Source organism: Gallinula chloropus (assembly GCF_964237585.1).
Source record: "Gallinula chloropus genome assembly, chromosome: Z".
Lineage (NCBI taxonomy): Eukaryota > Metazoa > Chordata > Aves > Gruiformes > Rallidae > Gallinula > Gallinula chloropus.
Genome location: NC_140089.1, coordinates 70,324,732 through 70,335,738, shown reverse-complemented (window position 1 = coordinate 70,335,738; position 11,007 = coordinate 70,324,732). Strand labels below are relative to the sequence as shown.

At 42.4% G+C, this 11,007-nt stretch overlaps 1 protein-coding gene across 1 annotated transcript; it reads left to right on the top strand.

The window, feature by feature from the left end:
• Positions 1 to 111: 111 nt before the first annotated feature.
• On the top strand, positions 112 to 4,255 carry GPX8 (glutathione peroxidase 8 (putative); the record flags this gene model as incomplete). The annotated part of the gene is made up of 3 exons (XM_084278694.1): positions 112 to 318; positions 934 to 1,195; positions 3,684 to 4,255. 3 exons carry the CDS (start codon positions 112 to 114, stop codon positions 3,845 to 3,847), a joined length of 633 nt encoding a protein of 210 aa, XP_084134820.1. The 3' UTR covers positions 3,848 to 4,255.
• Positions 4,256 to 11,007: the final 6,752 nt, after the last annotated feature.

Here is an 11,007-nt window from a genome sequence, read left to right as displayed (position 1 = left end):
CAGGGACAAACTGAGCAGCTTGTTTTTTTCCAGTCCAAGCTGTGAGTTTCATATTTCAGCTCCTCCTTCACATTCCAGGCCTGCCCAGGCTCTTCTCCAAAGGCTTCAAAAATGGAGCCTCTCGCAACTACTTTTCCTTTGAAATACTCAGTGCCCAGAGCCCGGGTCTTTTTTGTCTTTCTGTCGATGGTTTTGTGTACTGCCATTCTGTGCCTGCTGCAACTCAGATTTTTCAAGCCTAAAATCAAAGATTTTTATTCTTTCGAAGTGAAGGATTCACGAGGAAGGATCGTTTCCCTGGAGAAGTACAGAGGGAAAGTAAGTTATAACTTCATGGTATCTTTGTCTTGAATCTACTGAAAAATAGGTGTCTGTTTGCAGATAAACAAAAAGTTTGGTTATGGGAATTTTTGGCAAAGATTTGTGCTAACTTCCTGTTCTTCAAACAGTAAACAGAAATTTGTTTTATCTAGGCCTACCTTGAGAATTGTATCAATTTCTACTAAATAAGGCAAACTGTGTTTTCATTTTCTTTACTGTAACTCAGCATAGCCTAACAATACAAGTTGTGCATTTTAATCTTAGTTAAGAATGGTAGTATGTTGTGTTGAATTGTGGTAGATGATCCAGTAAATAGGATTTTGGTGCCTGTCCTAAATAAGTGATTTTTTACATGCTTATATTTAAACAAAGCTGTAGGTTTGTGTTTATCCATTTATTGAGTTTTTAAAACAGGTTGTCTGAAAGTAAATATCTGAGCTGCTATCATCCTTATCTGTTTAATGAAATGATGATCAGATTAAATTTGGCCTTCAGGCAGGAAATGCTTGAGGTAGCAGGATGTGCCATTTTAAGACTTCACTGTAATCTCTACACCATTTCAAGTTTGGGTTTTTTTGTCTTTCTTACTATTACAACTTTATTTCTCTGAAGGCAACTTTGGTTGTAAACGTGGCCAGTTACTGCCAACACACAGACAAAAATTACATCGCTCTGCAGGAACTACAGAGAGAGTATGGTCCCTCCCACTTCACTGTGCTGGCTTTTCCCTGCAACCAGTTTGGAGAATCAGAGCCTAGTTCAAGCCAGGAAATAGAATCTTTTGCCAGAGGAAACTATGGAGTAACCTTCCCTGTTTTCCACAAAATCAAGATCCTAGGATCAGAAGCAGAACCCGCCTTTAAATTTGTAATAGGTAACTCTTTCATTTTATATATCAAGCTGCCTGTAACCATGGTTTTCTCCCTAAATTGCAGTCCAAGTTTGTCAGGAAACACCAGTGTCTCCATAGCCAGTGGAGAGAAACAGGCACTCGGCATACAATTCATACTGTTTCAATGTGGCTATCAAAAATATGATCAGGAAAGTTGTCCCCTGAAAGCATCCATTCCTCCCACTGATTACAGAGTATTGTGACCAGCCCAGCTAGAAACATCAATTTTGTGGATGTATAAGTTTGAATGCAAGGACCCCAACCTACAAAAATTATGTGGCTTTTGTTGAACAACTTTACTTATGGAAAAAAAATGTCACTGGGGGGGGGAGGGAGGGGGAGGATAGGGGAAGGGTTGTCTTAAAGTTCCTGGAAGATTTTCTGGAAACACATGCAGACAAGAAAATTCCTGCTAAAGCAAAGCCATATGCCCACCTTTATGTAAACTGTATTCTAAAGCAGGATTATATATACTGTTGCTATATATAATCACTGATTTGCATTAATTTGTGTTGTGAACTTTGGGGCCCAGCCTGCAAAACCCACTTGCACAAATGCCCTTGTTACAGTAAGCATTTACTGACTTAAAGCATCATGCTCTCACAAGCAAAATGAAACTCTCTTCAGTTGACCAAAAAACCCACAGTCCTAAAGCCAGAACATAAAAAACCTCTCTGAATTTTCTTGAGCTTTGGCCCATACTAAACACTCCTATATGAAAGATAATTAGAATATAACCCTTCTCTATCACATAATTTTAACTAGAAAATAAAGCAGGAGAAGCCCAAACCTGCATTCTGTCTCCCTGCCCTAAGACATGTTCACATTTACCCAAACCAGTACTCCATGTGCTTCTCCAGACTGTTACACAATAGTGCAGATTCCAAAACTTCTATTCCATTTCTCAAGCTCCTGTCAGAAACCTATTTCCACATCTGAATGAAATCTTCCTTACAGCACTTAAGCCTTGCCATATCCTCTGTGGTACCTTTTGCGTACTTCAAAAAAGTTATTATCATGTAGGTGTCATTTAAGTGGAGGTCACTGTCACTGTAACTGTATTTCTTCCTACCTCCACTTAGGCATGTCACCAAATACCTCAGGTAAAGCCTCCTTGCTCTGAGTTGTCTGATGTCCTGCGGAATTACTGAATGCACTCTGGAGGTGCCTCTGAGTTCATTACAGAGGAGACTAGAGCATGTAGGTACCAGCTGGGTGGGATGAACCCAGACTCAACTTCCAGTGCAATCAGTGTCAGACATTAATACTGATAGAACAGCCATATACACTCAGTCAGATCTCATCTGACATGCTGTTCACCCACAAGATGGAGAAAGCTCTTCTGATACTTAAATATTTTGACGTAATGTTTCTTTTCCCGTATTCCTCCAATTCATATGAAATTACCATGCATCTGCAATCAAAAGAAGCTCCTGTTTTCATCATGTAGCTGTCTTCACAATAATAAGGTTGAACATCATGCTACACGCCCTTGTGACTGTGACTGCTAGCTACAATTTGTCCAGCAGTGTCACATAGTGCAGTGCAAAAAGAATCCACTGGCAGCATAAATGCCCTGCCAGTGCCTTCACACAGGTGATTCTTACTGCTTTCATAGCAGTAAGGGATTTTATTGGACCAGCGCAAGGTTTCTGGCACCACCTTTCCTCAAATAATGTCCAGCTTCCCATGTATGTTTGTATGAGCTATTCATAAGCATTAAAACACTGATAGATTATTCAGTTATGTTACTTCAAGACTGATCCTAGATGCAAAACCTCATCAAAGACAGATTAGCTGGGCCAGGGCCTCCATGACTTAACATACCCATTTGCTTGCCCTCACAGTCATGACATTATAAATTTAGTCCAATGGCAAAATTAACCCTATAAATGGGATCATCATAGGGTTCAGGACTGCTTCCCATGTCAAAATCTCCTGCAGTTTTCTTCTAGGTGTTCTCTCAAAGTATTTCCCTCTAAACAAGTAAGACTCTGCAAGTTTACTGACCAGAGTCAATAAATTCTTTCTGCCTGTAGGAGCCATACAGTTTCCTGGCAGCCCCTTAATTTCAGAAATTATCTCGTCGGGTATTCAGGATACTGGCATGGTTTTGCCTCATAGGATGAGAGGAGCTGAATGAAGGAGTCATCAGCATGACTTCCTGCTCCCATTTCATCTCCCCTAAGTGTATAGAAAACTGGCAGTTCCCCAAAGTAGAATGCAGCCCTCATATCCTCCTCCTTAGGAAGCAGAGCACAGCAAAAGTAAGACCTCTTTAAGAGCTTCACAGGAAGCATCAGTCACTTCCCACTTTTCAGATCATTAACACCAACCAGCAAATCTGTGCCCCAACTACTAGCAAAGAACAAAGTGGGATTACTTCCACATAAATATTTGAAGAATCACTGCAGGTAATGAAACAATGACAAGCATAACTCACTAAAATGATCTGATGCCATTCTTACAGATTCTTCAAAGAAGGAACCTCGATGGAATTTTTGGAAATACCTCATCAGCCCTGAGGGTAAAGTTGTGAAATTCTGGAGGCCTGAAGAGCCCATAGAAACTATCAAGCCAGAAGTAGCATCATTGATCAGGCAGATTATCATGAAAAAAAGGGAAGACCTCTGAAAAAGCCACTGGCACCATGAATCCATTCAAACAGCATGGGTACACAGCCTTGTCACATTCCTGGGAAATGCTGCTAGAAGCTAAACCATCAGGTGATTTTACTTCTCTTTGCTACAGTATGTCTGTTAATGTTGGACTGGTTCTTGCAACAGCCTTGACAACCACTGAGGTTGCTGAGAATGGCAAAGTACTCAGTACCTTGCAAGGATGCACCTTCAATTTGCATTAAGTTTGTGAATGTTTCTTTAAATTATTGACAATAGCTAATTGTCACCAGCAGGGGGATAGCCAAAAAGGGGATTTGTTGGTAAATTACTCAGTATCTGCAAAAGTTCTGTTTCCCATCTACCAGCAAGAAACAGACTTCTATATTCCATTAATACATAACTGCCTTGACTGAAAGACAGAGGGTCTTTAGAGACAAATGCAACTGAAGATAGCAGCTTTGCAATATCTTCTCAAGGAAGATTACTGAATTGTGAAGCTGTCAACTTAGTTGTAAAAGAACTGTACATACAAAATAAAATTCTGAAAAGAAAAAATGGCAAAGATGTTTCATTGCCAGCTTTGTATTTTGATTAATTTTACATTTCACCTTTACAGCAACACATTTAACCGGTTTAGCCTTCTCCATACATTTGCATTGCAGTACAGTGCCTCCTCAGCTGTGAGCTCACCTCCTGCCCCATTCCCAGTCTTCTGACCTGGATGAAGGCAGGACCTGGGTGAATACATATAGTTGCTTACAGCAGGATTCAAGGGGCAACAAAATTTAACGGACTGATGCAGTGATAGACATCTTTCTGAGACAACCCAAGATAATGCTCCCCAGACATCTACCTCACATTTCTGGAATAAAACAATAGTCTTCAAGTAGATGTAGAAGAAGCCCTACTCTTCTCACCTTGCAGTCTCCCCAGTCCTGCATGTAAACCATTTCCAGTTCTGTTACGTTGTTCAATTTCTTGATATCAAACTGCATCATGTTTTGATTTATCTGTCTGATGGAGACAGCAAATTGTAATTAGCAAAAGAGTGGACAGAATTATTTATCTCCCTGCTTTCTGGTATAGTTTTACTTCAAAATTCCTAGACAAAGAAGGTTTGGCCTGAGAAAACAGATCACTGAATTTCTTATTTCACCACTTGGTCACATCTTCTGTAGAAATTTGAGTATAGGTACCCATGCAGTCCTGAATCCTCACAGAGTTTATCAGTGTTTACTGTTAATTAACATTTCTCCAAAAACTCAGCATGTTTATATTATTTACTGTCCATGAGACATACCATCACTTCCAATGCAATATTTAGGGCAGATCACTGATAAACTTACCACTTCTACCTTAAAACCAAGTTACCGGTTAGCTGTCAAGGGTAAAAATAAAGGATCTTTAACTGCCAAATCTGCACAGATTTGGAAGGGCAAATAAATAAAGTTATACATAGTTATATAAACACACATCTGTCTATAGTCGAAAGCCAACAAAGTATTACGAATACATGTTTGTATAACTATCAACATACAGTTTACATAAGATACAGCATATAGAAAACTAAACTACAAATGCTATAAACAGATTAAAAGTTATTGGATAATTTAATAATCCCACCAATTTAAGATAAAACTGGCCTCTTAAGAGGGTTAACAGAGTTGACTCCATGAGTTAAAAGTTTCTTCAACTCCATTTACGCACAACTTGTTGCATCCTTCATCCTAACATTTCCCTTATTCCTATCTCATGATTCCCTTGCTCCTTAGGTCTGACATAACCTCATTATACCCAACAGATACCATTTAACAGTCAGGTCCTCTTTCCAAGGAATTGCCTGGCTGTGCAAATCCTCTACATCCATTTCAGTCACGGATTGGACATGTCCCTGTTAATTCAGGTATCACCAGAACATACGTCTTTGCTAAGCCCACACATCAATGCTCCACTAAACAGTTAGTGGCATAACAGAAGCATTCACATAAGGTCCAAACCTGAAACTCTTAATATTTCATAATTTAATCAATTCTTTAGAAGCCAGATGAATTAGCCATCTAAGTGTGTGACACTTATTTTTATACCCTACCTTTGCTCACCTTGCATAACCTAGCATAGCTCTTTCGGTCAGGGGAACTAGGCAGGCACTGGGCACCACACCAGCTAAGGACCAATGAAGCATTTCTAACAGCATTCATATTCTTGTCTCAAGAGTGATGTGCTGATATGGCAGTGTAGCCAGTTGCTGGTGTATGAAGAACAGCTAACTAACAATACACTGCCTAATCACCACACACAACACCACTAGGATCACCCTAATCCTGCAGACCTTCACAAACATTGATGCTATTTCTCTTCCTTGTAGACCTTGGCAGAGCACACAGAGTAGAACCCAGATAAAGTCAGTAACAACAAAAGTTTCTTCTGCATTCTGTAAGTGCATGATGTGCAGGATTGGATAGAGGTACTCTGCAGCCAGGGCAGTGTGTTGGATAGGAGCTTCCAAGTATAACATGAATTAAAATGATCAATGTGTTTCCCAGCCTTTATTTGTCCAAAGTATAATAGTATGTCTTATTAAAATTGTGTCTCCTGGTTGGTGAGACTACGTGCTGTTGTTTTAGTATACTGCTGTTCACAAATTAAATTATTCTGAAAAGGGAAGAAGAAAAACTCTGAAGGTGACTTTTTTAATAGAATGGAAAGGTAATTGTTTTTTCAGTTACAGCAGTCAAGCAAGTACTGAAAGTGATTTTAAACTTCCCAGTATCTAATTAATCAATTAAAAAAAACAACTTTTCCCCCTCAAAAAAAAGACCACAACTTGCATTTGCTAGATATTTTTAAAACTCAAGAGATGTTTTAAACTGTGCTTCTTTTGCTGCAGGAAAATTTCTAGAGCTTAAAATTTTTAGAAATGTTTTAATTATTTGCCTGTTTCAAGTATTTATAATATTCCTGATACCTTGGTAACTAAAATCAGATGAAAACCAGAGTCTACATCAAATACTGCTATAATAACAGTCAAAAAAGCAATTAATTGTGTGGATCCAAAAGATTCCTTATACAAAACTATTAGCTCTCCACTTCGATGACCAAGGTATGTGGAAAAGGATAGCAGCTGCATGTTAGCTGATGTCAGAATTTCAACCAGCTAACATACACTGCCATCCCATCAACATAGATGCTCCACCTGCGTTCCTGGAAATGAGAACCTGAGTGCTTTCTGGAGGAACCACCTGGACACAGAGATGAGATGGCCCTGCAGCAGGTGACAGTGCAGTAGTGACTGCTACGTTCAGATACAGCAGCCAGCTAGCAGTACACTGCCTACCAGACACAGGGTCCATGCAGAGCGAGATGTCTCATGAAATACCATGCCTAGAAACATCTGCTATTTTCTACCTAAATTCAGCATTGCTCACCTGTTTTGTGGTTCATGTTTCTTTTATGTATATATAGAAGTTCAAGCAGAAATAAATGGCATAGGTAAGTTTCTGATTCAGCAAGACCTGAATAAAAGTGACAGTATGAAACACATGTGGAGTATGACTACAATCAGATCCCAGACCATCCAAAATGAACCACATAGTGCTGCAAAATGTTTCTTGCCATGGTTGCATTACACCAGTATAGCATGTTATCTCCACAGGTTAATTAGTATCATACATATTTAACTTCAGTCCTTTTCTCTGTCATTTGTTTATGGATGCTGCTGGAACCCATCCTTTAGTCTAGATGAGCCCTGAGTCTTACACAGTATGGTCAAATATAGGTTACCTTGAAATTTGAATTATCATTGCTTACTCTGCAATGCAACTTAACTTTGCCACACTGTATGTTCATCTACAGCCATGTAATAGAGGATGCATAAATATCCCAAAATTAAAGCTTACAGATTTTGACTGAATGGAGCTAAAATTTTACCTAACATCCATTTTGACAGAATGCCCTTTGAAGTCATCCTAGAAAGCAATCAAGAATTAGACCTAGTGAATGTCGGTGAATACCAAATTTTAAGCCTTCCTTTTGCTTCTTAAAAACTGGTCTTAAATCACTCAAAATAAGCATCAATACAAAACAAAACACTAAAACATTTACTTGCCCAAGTGCTGCTGTTAGCAGCCACGCAAAAACATTGACTGATTGACTGCTGCTTATTTCATTAACTGCTGTTTATTCCATAGCAAGAGGAAGCCACCTCTGAGTTTTCCACGATGCTTTTGAATGAAACAATATGGAGTGAAGCTAGCAGCTGTTGACACATCATACAACAGCCAGCTAACACACACTGCCAGACTGTTAACATTCTCTTGAGTTTTGGCCAGTAGCTCCCCTTCACCCCCAACCAAATTTTCTTCCCCTTGAGCCCACCACCACTCATTTTAATAACACGGCTTTTCCCACAGGGTCACTTGCATAAAATATTCATGTTAGAGGGAGATTCTCACATGCTGATAGCTACATTTCTGTACTGTTGTCGTATGTAAGAGCACACTGTTCATCTCCTGCTTCAGTACTGTCAGTGTGGTCAATTCCTTTTATGCCTTTGCCTCCTACTCCACCAGTTTGTGTATGTCAGTTTCACAAGGTTGTGTGATCTATTTAAACTCCTTAAGGCATAAGATGCCTGTATTTTTCCTGTTGCTTACTGTCAAGCATACTGTTGGTGATTAATAGGTTACCCAGTTTTTTTCCTATTGTATGAGCAAGTTCTTCAATGTCCCTTTTATCTTCACCACCCTCTAAATGCAGACAAGTCAGCTTGCAGTGCCAACTGCAATGCAAACATACAACCTGTTCAATCTGGTCAAATCACTTTTGCTTTTAAACAGCAAGCAGTCCCTCTAGCACCAAAGGAAAGAGGCCAGTGAGTGTTTATGATTCCTCCCCAGAACAGATAACACTTTACCATAACTTGCACTTTTCTGACACTTCAGATACTACACTTAAGAAAGTGAATCAACAGGAAAGGAAAAAAAATAATGCAACTTGTTCTTTCAAAATACCTTCTTTTTAACAGTTTCTGCCTCTCACTCACGAGATGTAGAAAGGGAAACTCCTTAGTGCAGTGCATACAGAGTGTATGTCTGTGCCTGGCTTACCTCAGCCGCCTTCTGTAGACTTTGCTCTTGGCCTTTCCTCACGTCATTTCCAAGTGTTCTCATCACCTTCTCCTTGAAACAAACACAGAGACACAAGATTTAACAAATGTGTGGCTCACTGTTTCTTCACCCTACATCACCCTCTGCCCAGCCTTGCTGCTTGCAAAGCTTCGTAGGGAGCCACTGCCGTCAGGACAAGTCAGAGCCACCGGACCGATGGGACAGGTTGCGACCCTCCCCAAAGCAGCGACAGCCCCCATTCTCCCCAAAGCAGCGACAGCCCCCATCCCCTTAGGGCACCGTTACCCATAGCAAATCCTCATCTCTCCTGCTTATCCTCCGGGCGTGTTTTTCTGATTTCCACTCCATGTCCGCCGGGGCTGACCAAACGTGCCACCGCCTCAGGTGGGATGGCCTGACCTCCAGGTGAGTCCCTGCGGGCGAGGAGGCCCACAGGGCCGAAACGGATGGGCCGGCCGGGTGTGCGGACGGCAGCCTGCACGGACAGTAACCTACGGGGACAGCAACTTATAATAGCCCAGCCAGCCCTTGGGCCGCCGGTTCCTCCTGCGGAGGATGCGGTGCAGGCGCCTCCACCGCGCATCCCGCACCGCTGCCCGGCGGCCGCTGGCTCCCTTTAAGCAGCCTGCAGGCGCGGCCGGCGAGGCGGGAACCTGCGGGCGGCGACGCGGCCCGGCCCGGCCCGGCCCGCCGGCGGGACGCAGCGCGCCCGGGTTGCGCGGCGGCGCCAAGGAGTGGCGGCGGGCGGCGGCTGGCGGCAAAGGACCGAGACGCGGCGGGCCCCGCAGCGGCCGCGGGGAGGGGGGAATGGGAAGGGCAGTCCAGGACTGCGGCGGACGGTGCCAAGCTGCCCTGGCTGGTCGCCGGGAACGGGCAGTCCAGGAGGCACTCGCCCCTGGCCGTAGCTGTCCCACTCCGGCGGGTCACCTCCACCGGGCCACGTCCTCTAAGGCTGCCACCGCCTCCAGCCCTGCCAGGGAAATGGAGCAAAGGCAGCTTCAGCACGCTCCACACAGGAAAACCCTCAGATCGGTTTGTTTCTCGCTGCAGGTTTTGCCTACTGTGGGAAGTCGGGCACAAGCACGCAGCAGCAGCCTCGGAGCAAGGCCCAGGGAACAAGGTCTTGCCGAGGCACTCGGGCTTGTGCAAAGCTGAGAGCTGTAGCAGAGCCCTAATGTGTGACACCACATCTCTGCAGTGGCCCGTCCCCAGCTAACTTCCCCATGTAAAATATGTCCATCTGATTCGTGCTAATATGGAATAATGCTAGCTTCACCGGGTGGTGAAGCTAGCCAAAACATTCACCCCATGGGGGAAGAGGGCATGCGTAGAAAGAAGATATGCCTATCCCTGGAAGACATCTAAGCCAGGGACTGGAACTGTACAGTGTTCGTCTTGGTGGACCGGAGACTGCGGGCTGTGCACCCCAGCGCTGTTTGCTTGCCTTTATTCATTTAATAAATTGTAAATTTTTATTCTAATCCTGTTTGGGACCGAGTCATTTATCACACCCACAAAAAAAAAAAAAAAAGTGAGCAAAACCTAACACCATTGTGGGCAACCAGATTCACACAAATAACCTGCAACTGGTTGCTTTAATGCAACAGGCAAAGGGAGTAGTTGGAAAAGTACTATTTGAACATAAAACAATTCTGCAAAATCTTCCACACAAAGTCCCATTTCATGCTCAGTTCTATTTCTGTAGCTGCACACATCACATCTGGAAAAGGACATCATGTAAGCAAGGTGATGGATAATATTTTTATTAATGCCTGTTAATATGTGAAGTATCAGGTGATAGAGCTGTTTTGCCAAATCAAAGGAAAGCCATTTCAGAAGTGCCATTTTATCATCTTGCCTTTGTACTCGTAAGGACACAGCTAAGCAAACCAAGGATACCAAGTGGCCGAGTCACTCGATACCATTTTAATGCATTCTGTAAAACAAACAACATGCAAGACACTGCCAGAGTAGCATCACAAAGGACTGTTTGCAACACTTCAGTTGTTCGTTTAACTGAATGTGAGCTCTTCCTACAAGACTAACA